The sequence below is a fragment of the Gymnoscopelus braueri genome (genome assembly GCF_963280865.1).
Source record: "Gymnoscopelus braueri genome assembly, chromosome: 1".
Taxonomy (NCBI): domain Eukaryota; kingdom Metazoa; phylum Chordata; class Actinopteri; order Myctophiformes; family Myctophidae; genus Gymnoscopelus; species Gymnoscopelus braueri.
Genome location: NC_137603.1, coordinates 38,563,942 through 38,588,012, shown reverse-complemented (window position 1 = coordinate 38,588,012; position 24,071 = coordinate 38,563,942). Strand labels below are relative to the sequence as shown.

Genomic DNA, 24,071 nt, shown 5'->3' with positions numbered 1-24,071 from the left:
CTGTTTTGTATGATCAAGTACACACACTATACTAAAATGTCCTGCAGTCAGCAAAATAAGCTACGTCAAAGGGACACTTCTGCTTCAGAAACAAGTTGTCAACAAATCAGATTCAGGCATCATGGTGGAGGTGAGGCCCTGGAGAGCGAGAGTAAACAGAGTTTGCAGACATCGTAATGGGAATTTGCTCCATTTGGCTTTAGCCTGCAGCAAAGTTCCCCCATCTGTTTCCTATTGGAGGAATGACAGTCAACAGTGTGGAGAGGAGGAGGGGCAGAATGGAGGTGCAAGGACCAACAGACCACACTGACATCTTATGGCAGCACTTGGGATCACAGTGGGGAGGGGAGTGTGGGCATGTAGAACCAAGTCTAGCATGGTCAAAATCCATCAAACAGAAGTGTGCTCGAATTCAATGATTGCTTCAATGTTATGTATTTGATCAAAACTTGTGGGAATTGTGATCATTACAGTTTGAGCTTGAATGTATGAGATTGTGGCTGACATGTGAGCCAGAGATCCAGGAAGTGTGCATTAACCACTGTCAACCTGGCGACCTTATTTTGGGTATGTTATTGAAGGCAAAAGGTTAAAACAACGTATTTTTGTAAAAAATAAATACAAAAATTATAGCATACAAGCTGCCCACAACACATCTCAATGCGAAACTATTGAAAAAATGGTTTAAGTGGGAATATAGACATTTCTTGCAACAGAGTGTAAGAACAAGACAAGCAAGAGACACTTCATCATTCTCTATTCCCCACACATTGCTGTGCACAACTGCCAGCTCAGCATCATCCTCATCTTTTTGCTTGTCTCTCATATTTTCTCATCTATCTCTCTTGTAGCTGTTCAGTCTTTTCTTAATAAGAAGAAACAAGTATGAAACCGTTCTCTGAGAGCGATGCCCACAGGCTACATTGGCTCTCATAACTATTTTAGAATTATTTTGGAAGCATTGGCAAAAAAGAAAAAACAAACATTATAGTATTATTTAAATACAAACTTGCAATAACAAGCATTTAAAGGCTTAATTCATAATTTTAAGAGAATTATGCTTACTGTAAGGTTGAAAATATGTGAATTGAAAAAGGTATTGAAAAACGTTGCTTGTGTTTTGTTGAGAAAGAAACACACCCTACTGAAAGTATTTAGTTTGTGAGTGGTGTAGCTGGTGTTGAATCTAACAACAGAATAGTTACAGCTTTGTCCTTGTGTGTATCTTCTCAAAAGAACAGGTGTTTAAAGTGAGAGTCGGGTGACTAAGACAAAAGATTTGTTTGCAGAGTCAGTGACGGTCATTTGTGCAGCAAGATTAAACACTAAGGTCAATGTTGAACCTGTTAAAGCACTCGACAAAGAGTGGCATTACAGATGTTATTAATGTGTGTGTTTAAACTAGGTACACATACTCCCTCATGTTATGTGTGTGTGTATTAAGGGGGTGTGAGAGGCTTTTAGTTAGATCAACAGGTGAACCCGAGTCAGGTAAACAAGCTCAACGGTGGCTTGTCTCCTGTGTAGGATATTACAGCTTTACCCAGCACACAAAGACTGCATTTACCTTTCAAAGTGGAAAGGAGCATTTGAGGGGATTTCTCAGGTCACATGAAGCCGTGCCTCAGTTAATCTGACACACACACACACACACACACACACACACACACACACACACACACACACACACACACACACACACACACACACACACACACACACACACACACACACACACACACACACACACACACACACACACACACACACACACACACACACTGCTCCCCAGAGGACAAACCCTACTAGATCTTGATCAGGTTTGGTGGGAGGAACATATTATAGACTCACAGCATACTGCTTACAGACCACTGTTTTAGCCAAGAACATGGCAATTTTGCTATCAACACTGTAAAATCCTATGTGCTAATTTAACACATTACAGACATTCATAGTTACAAATTGATAAATTACAGTAACATCATTTTACTGTGTAGTTTGAATAGATTTTTTAATTTCTTATAGCCTATAACTTTTAACTACATTTAATGGGTCCAAAATTGTACAATCTCATACCTGCTGATGAAAAATATTGCTATGCTTTCTATGCCATTACCATTTCCAATTTACCCAACAAAGGTAATGTATTGATTATTATGTGTATAGGCTTTTGATATTTTGGTAAAAACGAAAGAAAGAAAATGGGAAACGAAGACCCGAGTTCAACATCAAACCCCCATTGTATGCTTTGAACACAAATGTGCATATATGTACACACACACACACACACACACACACACACACACACACACACACACACACGGCTGTACAAACAAAGATGTTGAATCAGGAGGAGACGCAGGAGGCAGTGAAGAAGGCAGTCGTATATTTTCCATGACAATGGTGTCAGAGTGTGTGTAAAAAAAGAACTAGAGAGTTAAGTCAATACATTTTTTTCTTCATAAACATACACACACAAAGGCAACTGATACTATTATTTAAACACACTAGCCATATCTACATATATTACATATTAAACCAAAGATAAAAGAAAAATGGCCAGTCTGTTAAGTCCCTTATCAGGACTATACAGTATCATTGTACCATATCAACCTAGTTACCCTGTTTCCCAGAGGTATGATAGTATAATCCTAAAAAATATTGTGTTAGGGTTTAAACTAACCTCAAGGACACTCTTCATTTAGCACTGCAAAGAGAAAGAAATAAAGAAAAGACTTAGGTCAGAAGGGTTACATTGCTGATATCATTTTAAAAGAAAAGAAAACGTTACTATTTCAATTTCAGACACTTTCAGCCACTCTTCCAAAATGATATAACTAAGTAAAAATCACCATGGTATACTGTCTTGAGCTTGTGTCTCTTGTTGGCCTACTGGGTTTTCTCAACTGTGCACCCCAGTCAACACAATCATCTGCCTCTGTGATGCCATGATTTACCTATCTTCATTCATTTCCCTCAAGTGTCAAACAGGGGTCATGTATAATTCTTAACCACTTGAATGCTAGCATCACAATTCTGGGGAAAACATTCACAAAAATGTGTCAGAAACTTTCAGCCTAGAGATTTGGTGTAGACAAAACAATCTTTCATGGTCCAGTTAAATGACCATACCAGGACTTCTAGCCATTAGCAGAGATTGTTCCTGTCTTCAAAAATGTTTGTGTACATAAGTATATGCAGTATACTTAAGTAGATCTCCGCCTACATTTTTAGAGACAGACCATGACACAACAGTAGGCTACACAAAAAAGGTGACAGATCCAATAGTGTTCTAAAGCAAACACAAGGTACACAATGGATAAGAGGGGCAGTATTTAAGCAGCCATTAGCAAGTGTTTGAGTAAAAGGAGTCATTTAGAAAAGAAGGTCTGTCATGTGATATTTGCTCCAGTGCTTAAAGGCTGGCTGGTTAAACAGGCAGGGAAGGAAGGGTCAATATTTTCACAAGCAAGCTTGGAACACATGCCTGTTGGATCAACTGATAGCTGTTTCCCAGGTTTAGCTAACTAAAGCTACCTGGTGTTTGGCCATGCAAGAGGTTAGACACCCTGGCTACAGACTTCAACACAATTATGTTATTTTATTATTTATTTATTTATTATTATTATTAATTATTTTTGGCACCCCTTCTAGGATGTGTTAGGATGACCCAAGGGACATATGTGCCAAATTGTATACTTTTTGGAGATTCTATAGGCTTTTTGAGTCAATCGCCAACACTGTAGGCGGCCATTTTCAATTTAGTCAATAACTCACTTCCTGTTGAAGACTTTTTTGGGCACCCCTTCTAGGATGTCTTGGGATGACCCAAGGGACATGTGTGACACATTTTATACTTTTTGGAGATTCTTTAGTTGTCTTTTGAGTCAATCGACAACACTAGGCAGCCATTTTCAATTTGGTCAATAACTCACTTCCTGTTTCAGATTTTTTTGGGCTCCCCTTCTAGGATGTCTTAGGATGACCCAAAGGACATGTGTGCCACATTTTATGCTTTTTGGAGATTATTTTGGTGTCTTTTGAGTCAACGGTCAACAGTTTAGGTGGCCATTTTGGATTTTGTCCATAACTCACTTCCTGTTTAAGATTTTTTTGGGCACCCCTTCTAGGATGTTTTAGGATGACCCAAGGGACATCTGTATCAAATTTCATGCTTTTATCCGCCGCGTAACGATTTTTCACTTAGTACCCCCTACTATTAGGAATTCACCCAGCCATAAACAAATCAGATTTCATTTGTCAGATCAGTATCATATTTCTAATTCAATAATAAATTAAATTAATTAGTTTCATACTTTGACAAGAAATGCCTGGTACGTATACATGCCAACTAAATAGGCTTACTAAGTTGTTTGTATCATATAACTCACAAAATATTCAAATTGACCTTACAGACATGTTACCATCATTCTAGCTGCTGTGTAAGCAATTCCAATCTAAAATAGATTTATCTTTTTACAGTTTTGGCAACATGCAATCTATGAGACGCTGTGATAAGTGCTGTGACAGAGACACACACTCATGCACGCATGCACACACACACAAATTTAGATAGATATTATAATAGTAATATTAAATAAATGAGGTTATTATATTTAATAAAAACATACATAAAGGGTAACTGTATTAGCTGTAATATTATGAGACATTTTTACACTATATTACTGCGTAGTCATGGGCAGCTGTAGGCAGGCAAATTGATGTGTGTCCTTATCATTGCACACATCCCTTGCCCCTCTAAAAGTGTTCATGTTCATGGCCCTGGTCAGAAAGAGAAAGAGTTTGAGGAGACAGCCTAACTGACTGACAGGGCAGTGAACTAATTATTGTTATCATTTGCACATGGGAAGGCATTTCACAAAAAAGAAGCCTAGGTTTGTTTTATTGTCTCCGCCAGGCCGAAAGGCATGGCGAGAGAGTATGTTTTACCCCCTGTCCGTCCGTTTGTGTGTCCGTGTGTCCGTCCGTCCGTCTGTGAACAGCTAATCTCAGGCACCGTTGGCCCGGTCGCTGTGAAACTGTGCACACACACTCCTCCCTGGATGCCAATTCAGAACCTCTGCCCCAATTTTTCACATGGGCCTGTTATAGCGCCACCAGGAGGCCGATTTGTGCAAAACCCTTTTACTCCTACAGATTTTATCCAAACGTACACAAATCGGTACACAGTATCTCTATAGTCATGTGATCAACACGGATCTGTCCGATTGTCCATATTCCATCCTCATTGGCTAAGGTTGGCTTCCAAAATTTGCAGGATTGGTCCGTTTTGAACAAAATGCCTCAAATCATGAACGCAGCTTGCGCTTTCCGTGCAATTTCACACGCAAATTCCCAGTAGACCGAGGAAGAAATGCCAGCCTTTTCACATTGGCCTGTTATAGCGCCACCAGCAGGTCTAATTTAGCAAAACACATTTTTGGAACAAAATGCCTCAAATCATGAATGCAAGGTCCGATTGCCGTGAAAGGCCTAAGAATAAATGGCACCCTTTTCACATTGGCCTATTATAGCGCCACCAGGAGGCCACAATAACCTACCTAACCTGGCGGAGACCTGTGCTCCGAGGAGCACTTTTTCTAGTTTTGTTTTGTTTTGAACAAAAAATCCAAAATGAGTGGCCCTGGGCTGTGAGAAAACACAGCCAGGCCAGCGGGTGAATATCCATGTCATCCCCTGCCCAATACAATATGCTATTTCTGGCTGGTATTTCATAATGTTGCTATGGGTCATCATTTGCCTCAGACATATACTGACATCTTGTGGTCAACATTTGAAGACTCATGTTCAGGGAAAGCACAAGTGCAGCAAATAACACTCTCAGTGTTGTTGCAGACAACTAATCTATTGTAGGCTATTCCTTATCAGCAAGTATGGACTAGATTCTAGAAGACGCATGGAACTTTCATTAAAATACTTTATGTGTGGGGTTATGTCTTTTCCAGAATCAGAATACACTTTGTCACATCACAGGTTTACAGGTGTAAAACAGTGGGTGAAATTCGTTTTTGTGCAAGCTCCACCATTTTTGTGAAGGGGGGAGGGTCAATAAAAACAACAATGTATACATATTTACATAGTATATCTATCCGAGGTACCTGAGGTACGACATAAGGGCTGTACTAAACAAGCAAGCAACAATAGAGTACATTACATTACATAGGGAATACAAAGCATAGATACGAAAACAGAGGTACGAAACAGCCACAACTGCTTGCAGAGAAGCTTGCGTTGATGGGGTGGACCACAGCTTGGTGGCATGGATCAAGGACTTTGACCTCTAATGACACTTTAGAGTTTGGATATTGTACTTATTAGACTGTAGACAGTCACTTTTCTTTTGCATTGCACTGATTGCAATGGTTGCACGGCTACACTTTTTTTGGGGGGGGGGGGCAGGATAGTTGTAAAGGTATTGTATACTGTTGTTCTGTATTGATGGTGCTTATTATTGTTACTTCTTGCCTTTGTATTGCTGTACGATTGTGCACGATAGTACTTTCCTTACTCTGTACCTGTAACTTTGTAACTAACTGCTGTACTCCCTCTGGGTGACTGAAATTCCCCTGCGGGATGAATAGAGGTATCTAAGTACTAAGATAGGAGCTAATGGGGAATAATAGTTAAAAACTAAGGTTAAGAAAAATAAAACTGGAAACAAATATAAATATAGAATATAGTGTAAATCCAAAAGCACTTTTACTTCTGCCCATAGGAAGCACCACAGTTGTGAGAAGTTTTTAATGCAGCATTTATATGTCGTATAAATACTGTTTCCTCTCACAGCTTCCTCTGGTCCTGATGACTGCAACCCACAACTTACACAGCCCTGGCTAGACAACACTGCCTGGTGTTGTTTTTTAACATCCAGCGTCTCCTTGTCCATTTATGCTCGTCTTCAAAACTACTTCAAAGCCTTTGGTCAAAAAGATAAATGGACCGAAAATCCACATAATCTGATAGCCCTATTAAAACTGCTCTACTTGAGATCCCTGCTAATGGGAAGAAATAATGAGCCTATAAATCTCATCCATACCCTTCTGGTTTTCAATTTATATTCTGAAGTCAATGTACTAAATTCACTCAATTCCTTATTCACAGCCATTCCCAAGCTTTAATTTACTACAAAGCAATCACACTGTACTTTCAGATTTGGTTAGACATCAATAAAAGCTCATCATCCAAGAACAAAGGTAAATCCGAAAAGCTATGCTCTGACCATAATGGCTGCTCAAGCATCCACTGCCGAATGAGTCCAGTGAAGCAGAAAGAGAACCTCAGTCAGTCGCAGGGTCACATCACATTTTTAATGGGTCACTGACTATCATACAAGTTCCTAACAATATCTGATCACTTTCAGGTATGAAATATGGTGGGTGTGGTTATATTCAGTGGTATTTGGACAGAACTACAATAACACACCTTTTGGTAAGCCAAGTAAAATATGGTTTTCTGTGGCATTGATCTGCACAATGCAAGTCAGGAAATTGTCCAATTATCAAACTCAACTACAGTGTTCCTTCTGTCAGAAATACTTGGTGATTCATATTGATATTCTTATTGATGCTGTTCACAAAGTACACTACAATACTCTCCTTAAGTGCTCTATAAAATAATTTGCTTAATGTGTGCATTATAATTTGTTCACATGTACCTTGATGTGCAAGTGGCACAACTGCATCCTAAATATGAATTGAAAACGACATATCATTTTCAGTCTATCCATTCCCAAGACATACTTCTAAATACAGTTTCAATACAACTACAATTAAAAAAACAAGCAAAAAGTGTATGCGTGTGTAGATTATATGATTTATATATATATATATATATATATATACACACACACACACACACACATACATACACACACACACATAATTAGACCAACTCTTTTGCTCCACCTTCTGTATCACAAAAACACTCCTGTTTCTGGAAAGGCTCACAGATTAATTTACCTTTGTGGGATAAGATCAGTAGCAGTTTCACCTGTGCAATATTTTGAACTGATCATGTGAATTAATACACAAAGAGTGCTAGAATACACACCATATTAGCATACACTGTACTTGGCACAGAAGTGAAAGTGCTACCAATTTGCTTGACAAAAAGTCAGTTTTCAAACTCAATTAAAAAGCAAGTGCATTAGTAAGTAACAAAGACAAACAAGCAGGTCAGCACATTTATCTCCACTTTATTGATAAATCAAATAGGACATTTATGCTCTTCTTCAAACTGGCATCAAAATATAGCATCCCTTAATATACAGTCTTTGGGTATGGATAAACGGCTAAAACAAAGTAATGGTTGTGGCATTTTCCATATATTATATAGTCTAAAATAATAACTAGAAAAAATAACCTATCCCGATGCAATTCAGGTGCTAATGATCTACCCAGAAAAAAACGATTAAAAAAGTCAAACAATTAAAAAAAGTTGTGAACAAAACAACAGACGATCCGGGCACTCCGGTGTAAAATATCCAGCATTTAATCATGTCCATTACTTAACCAAACGAAAATACAGATAAGGAAGGCTTCTTGTGTCCGTTCACTGCGTTGACCTAAGGTTTTCTGCGTCTGGAAGAATGGAACAGAACAGTGAAGATATTGCATTGTGCATAACTACAGGTATATGAAGTTATATTTTGTTTCCCCACCTACTGTACATATTTGTACATGTATTTGGAGGCACTTACTTTTGATAGCCATGAGCTGAATTTACACTGGCAGGTGGAATCTATTTGGGGGGAGACGAAAAACATGTTACACAAAGACATGCTCATTAAAACAATGGAGAATATTCTTAAAAGCAGATGGAAGGACAGGCTACCAGTTGAGGCCTAAACAAACAAACTAGTTGCGTAGAAAACATATATGGGGCCTCAGCTGTACTCCTTTGACAGTAAAAACACAGATTTCTTTTAAGTAAAGTGGACAGCTTACCACATTTTCATTGTTATGCCCTGCAGGACAATCTCCAGACCCTGATCTCCTCTTGCGACTGTTTAAAAGGAAAGAAAAAGGAGGGGGAAAATATCTAATGAGTTTTGAGCATCTCTTACAGTATATGAGTATGTTAGTCAGTAAATAAAAAATGGGAAATCTATAAATGTACCGGTAATTTATGTACACTTTCCAGGGTGGTAAAATCAATAACTTCCCGGTTTTCTATTATACTGTAGTTATCCTGCGTAATTGTATAGATATATTTCCAACAGTAAATCCAGCCCCTGCTCCCCAAATCCTTACTCTGACCACACCAAAAACATTCCTAAACTTAACCATATTTACCTTGCATGTTACCTACATTCACTATGAGATTCACGGGTGCATTTATAAATAAATTAGAGTCTAGATTTATCAACCCACTGGGAAATGCAAACGTTTTAAGCAGCTGTGTGCTGCATAATGTTTAATCATGTAAACTCAACAGTGGTGTTAAATGCACCTGTATTTCGAGTTAAGGCATGACGAGTACAACCTGCAAAGAAAATGTTTTTCAAATAGCTTTCAACTACAAATATACTTACGTACATATACACACACACACGACACTCTTCTTACATAGAATGCATATCTATTTAATATCGTACCATGGAGCAGTTGCACTCTCCTGTCTCAACGTTTCAATGTCAGTAAACTGCACAGACTGACCCCCTCCTCTTGTTTTGAACACATCTCCCTGAGGAAGAAAACAAACTCAGATAAGAGACAGAGAAACAACAAAAGAAACGTAAAAATACCGTAATATTGACCATATTCACACTTGAGTAAAAGTACATTACAGTCCAATGTCACTAAAAAATTTAAGCCTTCTTGCTACGATGGCAATTCTCAACAAAAGACAGAAATCATTTAAAGGATTAAAATGAAATATATATACCAAAATAAAAATCATTGAAACAAAGAATGAGTCCCCCAGAAGTCTCAATATGAAGAGTCATGCCATTTTACCTTTATCAACCTGGTCTCAATCTCCCCATCGGAGGCAAGCTCCTGGTGTGTGAGCACATATTTGTGGCATTTAGACAGAGCTTTCTCACTGGCGGCTGACACCCTGATTGCATTGGGTATGATTGGCTGCAAGACAGTGTCTAGGTCCAAATTAGAAGGTGGCTTGTGGTCTACCCATTTCTCCCCACCCGCCGAGTGTGAACGTCTGTGCCGCGGACGGACTGGTGGGGCCGTCTGGTGATACCAAATCCCAAGTGAGAAAGAAAAACCAGGAAATTAATTTCACATGATAGACAAGAGGGCCACAAAAGGGTTTAGTGGAGTTAGTAGCTACTGCTGGTGTTAGCAAGTGTTAATGCTGGTGAATTGAAAATATCAGCATTACTGGAAGATCTACAGCATGAACTGATTCATTAGTGAACACTTTTGGGTTCCAATTAGAGTACTTTTAGTCGTTTAGTCAAATCAAGAGAACTGTTCAAAGAGAGAATAGCTTAATCCTCCAGCAACACATTCATTTTCATATCATTCTTGGATTAAAAGAAAGTGTGATTCTGAAAGGTGAAAGTGGGTGCAGCTTAAATAATTTAATAGAAACCCTCGGTAATTATGTTTATACCAATAGTAAAGCCACTGACATAAACGGTTACGTTTCAATAGCCATGCAAAGATCCCCTAGAATGCACGTTTAAAAGATCCTTTCCCAGATACATCAAATAGCATTTTGAGAAATGGGGAACATGACTCACTTCAAGAAATTGCTTGATGTTGTATTAACCTACATTATGCATTATGTGTTCATAGCTTTCTTTGCTGGAATAGAAACATGTTCTTCTAGTTGTGGACATCTTGACCGACCCGTCTATTGTTTGTGAAATTGCCAATGCACACGCTGAGAAAGGGCGTTTTTCCCCAAAACATCCATGTGGCACTAAAAAGTCAATTTAGAGTACAGTCCTTGCCTTCTTTAATATCAACTACTTTAAGGATCGAGCACCCAGTTTTCAAGTTAGAATCATGAAGTTATGTACTATACAAATACATGTACGGCAGCTATAGATGCAGGTCTAGAGGTTCTACAAGCATGGCAGCACAATCTGCCCTACCAGAAATAAAAGCAGCTATGGAACATGTCACTAACATAATCAAAACAAGAACAGGCATCTACTTGCTGTACTATGGATGCATTTTACATAAAGCAGACTACAAAGAATACGCCTTAAAGTGGACATTCTACAGGAATAGTAAAACTCACTAACCCTTGGGCCTGACTCTAGGTTTGGCCCATTGGCATAGGGCCTGCCAGGGGTCTCAGTGTCTGTAGCCCAGCGCTGGCCTCTCCTGCGGCCCACACTGCTGCTGCCGTAACAGACGCCAGGGGTCTGGCTTCCATACTGGGGGGTTCCAGGCTGCCTACCCTGTCTGGGATCTACAGGGAGCCTCTGCTCCCAGTCAGTGATGCAAGATGCTACTGAGAGACTACTTGTAGAGGTGGTGGTGGTGCTGGTGGTGGTGGAGCAGGAGGTGGGGTAGGGCTCCTGACTTGCTCTAAGGTTGGCTGGGTTTTGGCAGAAAGGAGTTTGGCTGAGGTCCTAAAAGTGAGTGAAGGAAGGGAGCCAAGTATTGAAGATACATGGGTTTTCCTCAAAAAGTAAAAATTTAAATGTAAAATGAAATGGAATGAAGCAGAATAGACGCTGAAGTTCATGCAAAATTGCAAATCACACATAAAGAGGCTAACAGTCAAACAGTCTTTAATATCTTCAGTGATGTTGAACAGGATGCATCCTGCTTCTGAAAATATAAGAGGACTCAGTATCGATGTGTCCATGGTACACACCCTGTCTTACCCTGATAACAAATCTGTGCTGAAATCAAAGAGAAACTATGGAAGCCTTGCTGTCAAAAAAAGAAAAAACGATTCCTGAGATTGCCACTTTATTACCGCCTGCACATCCATTTCGCACAGACACGAGGGGAACATTTTCGACGGGGAACAAACTTTGACAACATCGGGCTGAAACGTGATCGTCTGACATATTCAGGAATAGGGCTGTCAATTAATATTCCATGGAATATGGAAAAAAGTGGCAAAAATAAAAAGTCTCACCAGGCTCTGGGCCTTTCTAACCTTACAAAGCACTGGACTTGCAAGATTTGAAGATTTATTTCGTTTGCAGATTGCAAGTTACAGATTCAAGTTACGCCTCTCCCTTGCTGACCACAATGCAGACAGACAAACCCCAACTCGATTGCTGCACTGAATGGGCACATCATGGAAATCACACAATGTCACTTTAATTGATTCAAAGTGATAACACAGGTCAAGCTGAACGGGCAATCTATTTGGTAATGATGGCAGACAGTTTACAACCAGACAATGTGACAATTGTATATAGGTTTTTTTAAACAAAATTCATGTTTTCAAATTTGGGATTTTAGGCTATTCGTAATTTTTTTAAATACATTTTCAGCATAAATGAATGTAACAACAATTTGTCCAAAAAACTACAACATTTTACTGGGACCCACATGATCACCCATGGTCAGGGTACTCACTACACTGAAAACGGTTCAACATCACTGTATCCTACAACATTTACTACAACAAACGAATAGACACCCTTCAACATTAATTTCAAAACAAAACTGCTGGAAATGACAACAAATGACTCACCGGCGCTGATGGCGAGGCGGACCTCTTCTGTGGGGCGTTGCGGTCTCTCTCTCTGGTGGGTCGCTTGGGTGTTTCTAGTTGATCAGTGGGACAGCCGCTGCCCTCTGTCACGATGGCCTTCAGCTGCTTCAACTTCTCATCCTTGACCCACAGTTTATTCTGCATCTCCATCTGCTTAGCGTTCACTCTCCTATCCTGAGACGTGAGGGAAATGCAAAATGCATTCTGTGGTTTAACATCTCCGACAATGCCTTGCAACAGTAGTCTCTGTAGTTTAATCTGATTTAGCGTTACATCAAGAATACATTGGTTGTGTTTATCACCAAAAAAGGTGACACAACTGAAAGGTTTGTAGGTTTCTATTCAGTTAAGCAGGAATATTCTGACCCATCCATCCCCAAAACTCTAATTATGATATGATATTATGATATGTTCAAAATACAGCATGTCACCATTGACGTCAACTTACACACTCCTTCTCCCATTTCATCTTGGTGTCAACGACCATGCCCTGCATGCGCTGCTCCATGCGCTTCCTCTCTGAAAACTCTGTCTGCAGCCGTTGCTCGCCCGTCGCCAACTCCTGCTGAAGAGAACGCTTGTCCTCTTCGTAGATGTTGGTGGTCTTCTGCAGGATGTCAATCTGAAGGACGAGGATCATTTATTACAAAGTTTCCAAGTTTTAAACAGAAATACAAAATAATTCATTTAAAATGTTTTAACTACTACAGATTAAGCTCCATTTTCTTTTTAGAATCATGCATGCTTTGAAAAGGTAGTATGGCAGGCCAAACGATAATTAAAGTATAGAAAAAAGGAGGAATGCGGGAGGAAACCTTGTATTCGAGCATTTTGGATTTCTTCTCCAATCGTTCCATCTCGGCCTTCTGATTTGCCATGATTTTGTCTTTCTCTTCCAGCTTGTTTCTCTGATCATGAATGAAGTTCTCCTTAGTCGCAGTAAGGCCGTCTAAGTCTTGCTGCATGGACCTCATCATGTTTACTATGAAGTAAACACATAGGCAATTGTTTAACCATTAGATTTTTCCAGAACAAGCTGCTTAGGGCATTGGTCATGCAAAATGCATTGAAGATTACATTGCCCATCAATTTCAAGTTTGAGACCAGATCCTTACCGTTGTTGTTGAACTGCTCCGTCATCATTTGGCGAATGCGAATCCTTTTCTCTAGAACATCTATGAGGCGGGGCAAAGTCTGATCATCTGCAGGGTCCACCAGCTCACAGGGAGGCAGGGGAGGAAGGCTCTCAATGAGCCGACTCAGTAATGTTGGGTCATCTGTTAACAGTGAACAGTTCAGAATTAGAGAAATTAACCCATTCAATCCAGGAACGCATCCGTGTCATTTTAAGATGTTTTTGACGACTCAAAAATAGCAGATCTATAAGCTCATAGCCCGGCACGGAGTGCCGCGCTACGAGCTTGTAGATCTGCTATTTTAGAAAAATCATGAAAATGTGTGCAAATCTTTGAATATATTTGCAAGGCGAACATTTGTAACTCAAATCTTTGCTTCTGGGGGGGGGGCTGGAACAAATATTTTGAGATGGGGGTCCGCAGCCAAATACATCATCTAAAAATGTTTTCCGAAAATAAATGAATGCACTGTTCCCAGCTAATGTTAGTTTGCAAAAGCACATTACCAGGGTTGCAGGGTCCCCCACGCTCCTCCAGATTGCGTGACAGCTCATCTCTGAAGGCCTGGTTCCTGTGTCTACGTCCAGAAGCAAGGACACAGATTGGCCGGTCTAATTGCCGGGCCACTTCTACTTCCTGTGTCATCTCTGCAAAACGCATGACTAGCTACAAACACAAAACAAACCAACACAATGATGACAAATTAGTCTGTGTAACTGCTCAGGTTTGTAACAGACCGACTAGTATGACAAATTATCATTCTTAAGAATATACAAGTACCACGTCTTCATGTTGATTTTAACTAAATATTCAGAATATTTTACACTACAAATCAACCAGTCTTACCATAGTTTCTTCATAATCATCAGCTTTAGGATTGACACACACAACCATCCGGACCTTTCCTTCACCGTCAAAGTAGTTTTTGAACAAATGTGTCACTTTTGAGTCTCTGTATGGCACCATCTGCTCAAAAGAAGAGGCTCAGTCAGTGATAACCACAGTTACTGAGAAATAACCAAGAGAACGTAATATAAAATATACGAAAACCAACCTTATTCGTCCCACACATCTGGTTCTCTCGCAGAACCTCTATACATGTGCGTAGTGTCATCAAAGATTGGTTGATGTTTCCTGTATTTGGGACATCGCGACAGGCAAGTTACTTCATAGTCTACAATGACATGGTAAACACAAGTCTGCAGAAGAAAGCACACAGTGAACTGACCTGCTTCGCGGAGGCGACTGCCCTCGGCTCTGGTCCTGCTGGTGCGCTCACTGCCAGCCAGGTCCACCAGACATAGCTGACTCACATTTACCTGGTTCTTATCCTGCAATACAACAGCCACTAGCTAGAATTACGAGTGCCAGATACTCACAAACCCAATCAAAACCCAATTTATGTTTGTGCGACAAAGTGTTGTTCAACGTGTTGCTGAATCGGAATGGTTGTGTTCACCTGGAGAATGTGGTCCCCATCTGCATCAAGCGGTGCCTGGGCCAGTTTTACTGTGAAGACACTGTGGGAGCGACTGGACTCGCGGTTCAGCTGAGTATTGGCTATTCTTCTTTTCTTTTGACCTGGAAAATAGTAAACTTATTAATATGCCGTAAGCATAATTTTTTTGTATAGAATGGTATTGACAGGGGTATGAACAACAAATGCAGGTTAACTTTAAGAAACATTAGGCAAGTAGTTATGAGACACTCACCCTTCCAGAAGACTTCAAAAGCTTCCTCTGTGGATTTCACCTCAACCTCTGTGCAGCCAGCCACATACATGTTGTGATTCTGATCTTCACGCAGAATTTTGGACTGGGGCGGTCTGAAAGCAGTTATTAACACATTTAGACCTGAGGCGGATTCTAAAAACACCTTCTAAATCCTAACATCAGTTTTTCTGATAATATATCGTTGTTGTCGGGTGGAAACCTTGTATGTCCAAAACCGTTCCTTTTTTATTATCATTTTAAAAACGATTTAAAATAGTGAAAATAGCCGGCGCACACATCGCCTCGCGAGGCTGTGTGGTTGCCTTGTAGACCTGCTATTTTCACTACTTTTGTGCGACACTCTTGTATGATGAAATAGGGCTTTAATTTATAAAAACACATACACATTTGAAAGATACAAGGAGATACAAGGTTTCTGCCCAGACACAAATGCCTTCTAAAATCAGTAGTTCTCAAACATTTTCGTAATTCAAAATGATTCTAAATGTTTTAAAGATTTTTCAAAAATAGCAGATGTACAAGCTTGTATTTCTGCTATTTTTGAATAGCCAACACTAAAATAAAAAATTACACAGATGCTATCCCGGTTTTATAGTTTGGGTTAAAGTTAGCTAATCTCAAAGGTAAGTTACATGGAACTGGAATAGCTGTAGTAACAGTCAGGGCAATTGGTATACTATAGACACACATGCAAACTGAAAACCTCCTCAGACACTGCACATAAACTTGAGCCACTTAAGGAAGCCTATGCATGTCTCCAATCCAAATAGCCATGAAAAATAGCTTGTCTATGAAGAGTATAAGCAAAGGGCTAATAAACTACTTCATTTAAGCTACATGCAGGATGTCGTTTAAAGGGAATGGGGAAGCGTGGAAGTCGATTAGTGGAGTAGTAGCCATTTGAAATGTCAGCTACAGGCAAGTTACAAACTAGGAAATATAGTATGTATTCACTGGTGACATACGTGAACTCAGTGTTCCGTACAGGTGTTCCTCCACCAAGCCACCTAGTAAAAATAGGATTTTTCAACGCAAATGCTATTGAAAAGAACTTTAAACCAACCCTCAAGGGGAGGTTTTAAAGTACAAACTGAGCAATTGGGGGAAATCTTTAACATTTGAAAACCGTTTGAAAATAAAAGGATTTGTACATTCAGCCACTGGACAATAATGTCAGAATTGAACTAAACCGTGTGACATAATCCCAGGAATATACAGCAAAACAGAACAAAACATTCATATATCCCCTTGTACAGGCTTTCATGTGAAACATAGTTGTATATGACAATTAAGTATGTCGGCATATAATATCACATGTGCACGAGGCCTAAACTTCTGACTCTGCGAACAAAGATGAACAATTATGCCCCAACCCCAGTGCATAGTACTGCTTACTTTGGTCTGATGGGGTCATATGGCGTTTCTTCCAAGAGGTCATAGATGTAGTTGTTGTAGATCTCAATGTAAGATACAAATACACTGTAACAGCTATCTTCATCCACACTTGTGGATTTGCACGCATCTTCTGGGCTGATCATGTCTGCAAACTCTGGGTCAGCCTTTTGTCTGAAACACAGAAGCAAAATAAAATATCACACATACAGCTACATCTATTATACATGTTATTTTATTAACTTTTTCTGAGGCTTATAAAATACTAGGACGGCGCCTAGTCGGGCATTCTGTTATTGACTATGTTGTATAAAAGTCTCGCAAAGCTCTGTGATGGGTGACTATGTTCAAACACAAAACCTAAGAGGGTATTATGCCATTTCTTCTTTTTTTTTAAGGAAAAAAAAATATTACTGATAGCATATATTTAAAAAGAGACATCTCTGAATTTAGAATGGATGTATTCACCCAAGATCTTCATAAAAGGTGTCCTATGTCATTATTATTATGAATATGAATTTTTCCCTTTGCATTCAGAGTTACTTTTGTCGTCGATATGGTTATATTATTATTATATTTTCACATTTTTAGAGATAGATACATGTGTTAAGATGTAAAACATTTGCGTACACGACACATCCTGGAGATCCGACGTGAGATTTGATCGTGCTGTACACTCAAGTCAAAGTGACGATAGAATGATATTTATGCCGGAAATTGCGGTGATCTCGGCGAACGCTGTTTTTCGGTCTGGGCCAACTGGATAAATAAGGCCCAGTCCCCAGTTTGATTCGTGTTGTACGTCTTTCCCCCTCTCTGTCCTCAGCGACCTATCTCCCTATGCTTTCCTGTCTAAAGCAGAACTGCCTAAAAAATACTCTTTAAAACAGTAAATAAAATCAACCATAGCTACCTTGAGGATGGCGTTTTGGGCGGCAGTGGTTGACTCTCTCTCTTTTGCCTCTCCAGGAGGGCATCAACTTGATTCTGGATCTCCATCCCGTTTTTGTCATCAGGCTTGAACACCTGACAGGGACAAGCAATGTTCAAGGTCAACATCTTCACTACTAGTACTTGAGATCAATAACATAAAATACAATTGAATCCTTACAAATCTCTTGGCCTGCAAGGGACCAATGCTGTTGAACAGCATGTCTAGGACACGAGGAAGTAGTCCACCTTCCCCAGGGTACCCAGTCATAGTGAATGTCTTCCCACTGCCCGTAACGCCATAAGTAAACAGCAGACCTGTGTGTGCAACAAGCAATATCCCAATTCAGTATTGTGATCCTTAAAGCTCATCAGATAATAAACACATAAACACATTCCAGTTCTCCTTTTGCTCACTTACCATTCTTACAGCGAATGAGATCCTCAACCAGCGGCATGGAAACATCTTCAAACAATTCCATTTGGGTGGTTTTGATGCCAAACACTTTTTTGAAACTGTACTGCGTCTGACAAACAAAGGGAAGAACATGCGTATGAAAGCCATTGCAAAATATAATATAATAATGGAAATCAGATATGCACTGACTAGATCATGTTACCTATATTACATGTTTTAACTCAACTGAACTGCCACTCTCAGGAGATTAGTTACATTGAATATAAATGAGCCTGTGCATGTTTTTGGATTTTATTTGGTCCGGTGCGTACATACATCTATCAATCAAAAATGGAATACAACGACGTATTACTATTGTTTAGTCTATTGTTTAGCTTCTGACAAATTCAAAGATTACAGAAAGTGTTTGTTGTCTGGAATGAAATCTGAAGCAATAGATTTCATGTTTACAAGTTGCACTATCTAGATAAAAACATGGTTAAACTAAACACTATGCTATGCTGGCATCCAGCATCCTGCGCTGCAAACCTGGTATCCACAATGCAACTGTTTAAGTGCAATATGCAATGAATACAGCACACTATTCTGTGTAACATTCTGTATAGACGCTTCAACATTCTATTCCTGCTAGGAAACAACATCCTGACAGATTTACACGAGGCATATAGGACCACAATGGAAACAAGCCCCCACAGCTTTTGTGTTAGCATAGGTTGTTCAATTGTACTTGCCATACTGTTTTCAACATGTTAAAAAAGTATTCGATCAATCAACCACCAATAGCTAATTTAAAACAATAGTATACATTTTAACTTGAACTCATGGACAATACTTGGTCATTGCCTGTATGTTGTAACATACAGGACAGCCGTATTATTTACAGCCTCAAACCATCTATAGACTCTGTTAATACTGTTGCAAAATGTCAGTGCAATATTCTGTCCTGGTTCAGTAAATACACCAACACCTGGATACCAGTGCTCTAGAATACAGGCCTCATTTTCTACATGGGATCATTTCTGTATTTAGTTACTTTTTTTTTATGTCGTTCTAAACCCAGAGTGCAACCAAACAAGAGGAAATCATTACCTGGAAACTTTGTATTTAAGTAGTAGCCAATGTCAAGCGTGCCCTTCAAGAGTAGTGTTGCCATGTCTGCTTGTTATAAGCGACTTTGGGCTTCTTTTTCTGTAAAGTTGCTTGTATAGTGTTTGCATAGTGAACTGAACTTGTGAAAAAAGTTGCTTATTTGTTTCCTAATGTTGTTTAAACCAGTGGTTCTCAAACATTTTCAAGTCAAGGACCCCAAAATTAATATGTATTTGTCTGCGGCTCCCCATCTGAAAATATGTTATGCCCGGGACCCCCATATAAGATTTGTGTTGTTAAAATGTTTCCTAATTTTTTCAAATAGTCTTGCTAGATTTATTTTGAAAATAGCGTATCTACAAGCTCACGACACGTTGTGAGCTTGTAGATATGCTATTTTTAAAAATAGCAAAATGCAGATTGACTATTTTCAAAGAGTAATATGTTTAAATAGCAAAGGGCTCGCTTCTTTTGGGCTTTTTTTCATAGATCTGGTTGCTATTTCTCTCACAAAACCTGGCAACACAGTTCAACAGTGGGCATTATTAGACAGTCTTACCTCTTTAAATTCACCATTACGGTTTGCTTTGAGACCATCAGGAGGATGCAGTTGAATTGTGGTGCTGCCGATCATCTCAATGCAACATTCCACATCTTCTTCTCCCAGTGGACGTATACGGCAGTATACCTACACAGAGAAACACATTATTACAACCATTTTGAATACAATTTTAGCCCACTTATTTTTCATTTGACCAGACAGCCAAAAAAGACAAGAGCAGAGAGACTTGGATCAAGACTATATCATAGATGCATTTTATCTGGAAAAAGACTACGGACATATTTTACTTAAGTAAAAGTATCAATACTGCAATATAAGAAATACTCTGTTACAAGTAAAAGTCCGGAATTCAAAATTTTAGTAAAAGTAAAAAAGTATTGGCATAAAAATGTACTTCAATTACCAAACGTTAAAGTACTAATTATGCAGAAGGTCCCATATCACACGTCGTCACAAAATGTATAAAAATCCTTTGAAAATAGCCAATCTACAAGCTTACAGTAGTGAGCTTGTAGATCGGCTATTTTCAAATAGCCAAAGTATATAGGGCTAAGATGGTTAATGTATGTTTTACAAAGTATCTAGTAACTAAAGTTTTCAAACAATTGTGGTGGGGTAAAAGTACAATATTTGCCTCTGAGGTGTAGTGGAGTAGAAGTAAAAGTATTGAAAATTGGAAATACTCCAGTAAAGTAAAGGTACCTCAAAAGTGTACTTAAGTAAATGTACTTAGTTACTTTACACCACTGATCGAGTCTGACTTTTACTTTCGTATCATGCAAATGTCAAGATCGATCAAATACATCTATGATATAGTGTTGATCTCCAAGGCTAGCAGAGAAGAGGTCTTGTAACTTACTCCAACTGGGTCTTTCTCTGTGTTGGAGGTTTTCTTCTGGCCATGCCTCCGTGGAGTCTTCCCCTTTCTGTAAAGAATAAAGACATGAGGCAACATGGATCTAGGTGTGTAACGTTACCTGTAAGTAACATGTCTGCCAGTATATTGAGTACAAGTAGTAGTGGAAGAAGTACTCACTTGTTTTACTTAAGTAAAAGTATTAATATTGCAATGTAGAAATACTCTGTTACAAGTAAAAGTCCGGAATTCAAAATGTAATTGAGGAAAAGTCAAAAAAAAGTATTGATATCAAAATGTACTTAAAGTACCAAAAGTAGAAAGTACTCATTATGCAGAATGTAGTTTTCATTCTTTACAAATGTATAAACATCTTTTGAAAATAGCAGATCTGCAAGCTCACAATGCATTGCTACACATTGTGAGCTTGTAGATCTGCTATTTTTAAATGGCCGAAATGTATATACAGTAGGGCTCAAGTGGGTAATATATGTTTTGTAATAATAATCCAAATCTACAAAGAAACTAGTAAGCAAAGTTTTCAAATAAATGTAGTGGAGCAAAAGTACAATATTTGGATCCAAGATGTAGTGGAGTAGAAGTAAAAGTACTGGTAATTGGAAATACTCGAGTCAAGTACAAATACCTCAAAATTGTAATCAAGTACAGTGCGTGAGTAAATGTACTTCGTTACTTTCCACCACTGGCCCAGTACAAGCCAACGTTAACCCGGAATAACCGGAATAAAAGACACGTCGCTGCCTTCGCTTCGTCTTAGGACTCGGGTCTTGAAAAACAAGTCTCTAAGTTCTTGATTTTCGTCTAATTTACAACGACCATACTGTACAACCAGCCACTAGTTCACTAGACGTGATAGCTAACGAGCTAAGCTAAGCTAGCCTAGTTCGAAAGTGTACGTTAGTAGCAATTAGCAATCGCTAACTCCAACTGTTTACATAATAAACGGCAAATAAACATATATTAAGTGTGTGCGCGTTAGTGACGATGATATTCCATTACATCGGAGTTTATTGAAAAGTACTAAATGTGTCACTCACCCTGGCCTTTGCATTGTCGTAGCTCTTATCCAAACAGTCTCAAACTGCTTCACAGTCCACACTCCACAAAGACAACAATCTCTCTCTCTCTCTCTGAAGCGCCTCGTCTCTGAATTTGAAAATAATCTCCTCTTTGGTGGAACGTTGTTGGTTGGTCGTTACTGTGGCGTTTGAACCAATCACAAGGCAGTTAGTGTGATCAGCTGGTGAAAGGCCCGCCCACAGGTGACGCAAGTTTCCAAGACAAAAATAGTAAGACTCAGTATCAGTGTTGCCATGTCGGCTTATCACGCTACTTTGGGCTTCTTTTTCTGTAAAGTTGCTTGTAATATTTGGTAGTTGCGGGTTGCGTTTTTTTTTTACTTGTTTCTAAAGTACTTGCGTATTTAGGCTTGCTTTCAAATTTTTTAATCATTATTAAAATTTTAGACCAGTGGTTCTCAATTTTTTTTGTGGCAGGGAGCATATTGTGTTGTTAGAACTTATAATGTTTCAAAAAATATTCCAAATATTCCACATACATTTTTATTGCAAGCGTATTTGAAAATAGCAGATCTCGTCGATTGGCTATTTTCAAATAGCCGATAAAGTGCTCATGTGGCTCAAAGTTGCTTCTTTGGGGCTTGTTTTCGTTCCTGGACATGGCTGCTTATTTCTCTCACAAAAAAATGGCAACACTGCTCACCATGTCTGGTTTACCTCCCGTATCTGCGTGAAATGGGCGGGCGCCTTTTTAGGAGACCGGAAGCAAGTTGGAGTATCCATAGATATCTATGGATTGGGACATAGAGGTATAATATAACTGATTGGATTGGGAGTATCACCCAAGTATCTGTTCATCTCAAGAGTTAAGTGAACAACGTTCACTCTTGTGAACGTGAACACACTCAACACTGAACACAGCTTCCGAACCATTCTTTAGCTCCATGATCACTGAACTAAATATTCGACCCGATCGTCACAAGCCACATAATTTCCCAAAGATTTTCATACAATTTTTTTTCAGAGAGACAAATCAGGAGAAAATGTACTTTATTATCGACCTCTCTCTGTCCACAATCCCACAACAGAATGCGCTGCTATACGTGTTGTGGGCTTGTAGATCTGCTGTGACGTGTTGTGGGCTTAGATCTGCTGCTGAGCGCTTGATACCATAACAGTAGCCTGGTAAACCCTCCCTCCAGAAATCTAATTTGTATTTTATTCAAATGAAAATGAGAATTACGGAGGGGAGGGGCTTTACCAGGCTACCATAACAGGTCACCCACCATAACAGGTCAATCCACCACAATTTAAGGGGGGGGGGGGGATGGGTCTGAAATACATTTGCTTACGTTTGTAATGTTTGTAAACATTGGAGTGAAACAGAAAGTTCAGACTGCATGCATTTATGTATATATTTAATCTATCAAAACATTGAAAAGACAATATGAAAATAAAACACTGCCTTCCCAGATAGACATAGATGTAACATTTACTTTTAATTATTATAACAAAAATCAAAATAAATCACGTCGTATATAGCCCACAGTAAAAATATTGTAATGCATTATGGGTTCAATAATTAATTAAAATAGATGTTGATAGGAACTGTACTTTCATGTGTTTTTTTTCTGCAAACTTCTAAATAAAGTATTCAGTCATGCTGGACCTCCAGAAGGCCTTTGACACCGTTAATCACCCAATTATGATCAATAAGCTCAAAGCAATAGGATTTGATGATACATCAGTGAACTGGATGAGATCCTACCTGGAAGGGAGGGAGCAGGTGGTGGAAGTAAACGGCACCCAGTCCCCCCCCCCCCTCCCTGTGACTTGTGGTGTCCCACAAGGAAGTATACTAGGACCTTTACTGTTCCTGATATATGTGAATGATATGTCATCAGCCTGCGACTGCAAACTGTTCCTGTTCGCAGATGACTCAGCCCTGCTAGTCTCGGACAGGGACAGGCTGCAGGTTGAGAAAACTCTCAGCTCCGAACTCGACAAGATCTGCATCTGGCTCTCTGACAACAAACTTTCATTACACCTGGGTAAAACTGAATCCATCCTCTTTGGGTCCAGTCCTAACCTTAGCAAGGCAGAGAGTTTCACGATCAAAGTGGGTGATGATGTCATCAAAAGAAAGGATGAAATTACCTACCTGGTAGTGATGTGCGGGTCAGGTTTTTTCATGACCCGCCCCGCCCCAACCCGCCACGGAACCCAACCCACCTCAACCC

The 24,071-nt window shown here is 39.3% G+C and overlaps 1 protein-coding gene across 4 annotated transcripts; it reads right to left on the bottom strand.

Annotated features, from left to right (window-relative positions):
* Positions 1 to 8,239: 8,239 nt before the first annotated feature.
* Positions 8,240 to 21,932, bottom strand: LOC308082029 (kinesin-like protein KIF23). 4 transcript variants are annotated; one of them, XM_080423640.1, is made up of 23 exons: positions 21,850 to 21,932; positions 20,795 to 20,861; positions 19,933 to 20,061; positions 18,288 to 18,393; positions 18,048 to 18,184; positions 17,850 to 17,962; positions 16,940 to 17,110; positions 15,524 to 15,636; positions 15,271 to 15,392; positions 15,040 to 15,142; positions 14,866 to 14,945; positions 14,658 to 14,777; positions 14,318 to 14,477; positions 13,791 to 13,952; positions 13,491 to 13,657; positions 13,124 to 13,297; positions 12,655 to 12,849; positions 11,237 to 11,569; positions 9,978 to 10,211; positions 9,617 to 9,705; positions 8,967 to 9,024; positions 8,720 to 8,760; positions 8,240 to 8,600 (listed from the first exon to the last, which is right to left on the bottom strand). In XM_080423640.1, the coding sequence occupies exons 1-23, from the start codon at positions 21,861 to 21,863 to the stop codon at positions 8,585 to 8,587; spliced, it is 2,904 nt and encodes a 967-aa protein (XP_080279766.1). In that variant the 5' UTR covers positions 21,864 to 21,932; the 3' UTR covers positions 8,240 to 8,584. The 4 variants fall into 4 exon arrangements, with proteins under 4 accessions (XP_080279766.1, XP_080279763.1, XP_080279764.1 ...); XM_080423637.1 differs by lacking the exon at positions 9,978 to 10,211; XM_080423638.1 differs by lacking the exon at positions 11,237 to 11,569.
* Positions 21,933 to 24,071: the final 2,139 nt, after the last annotated feature.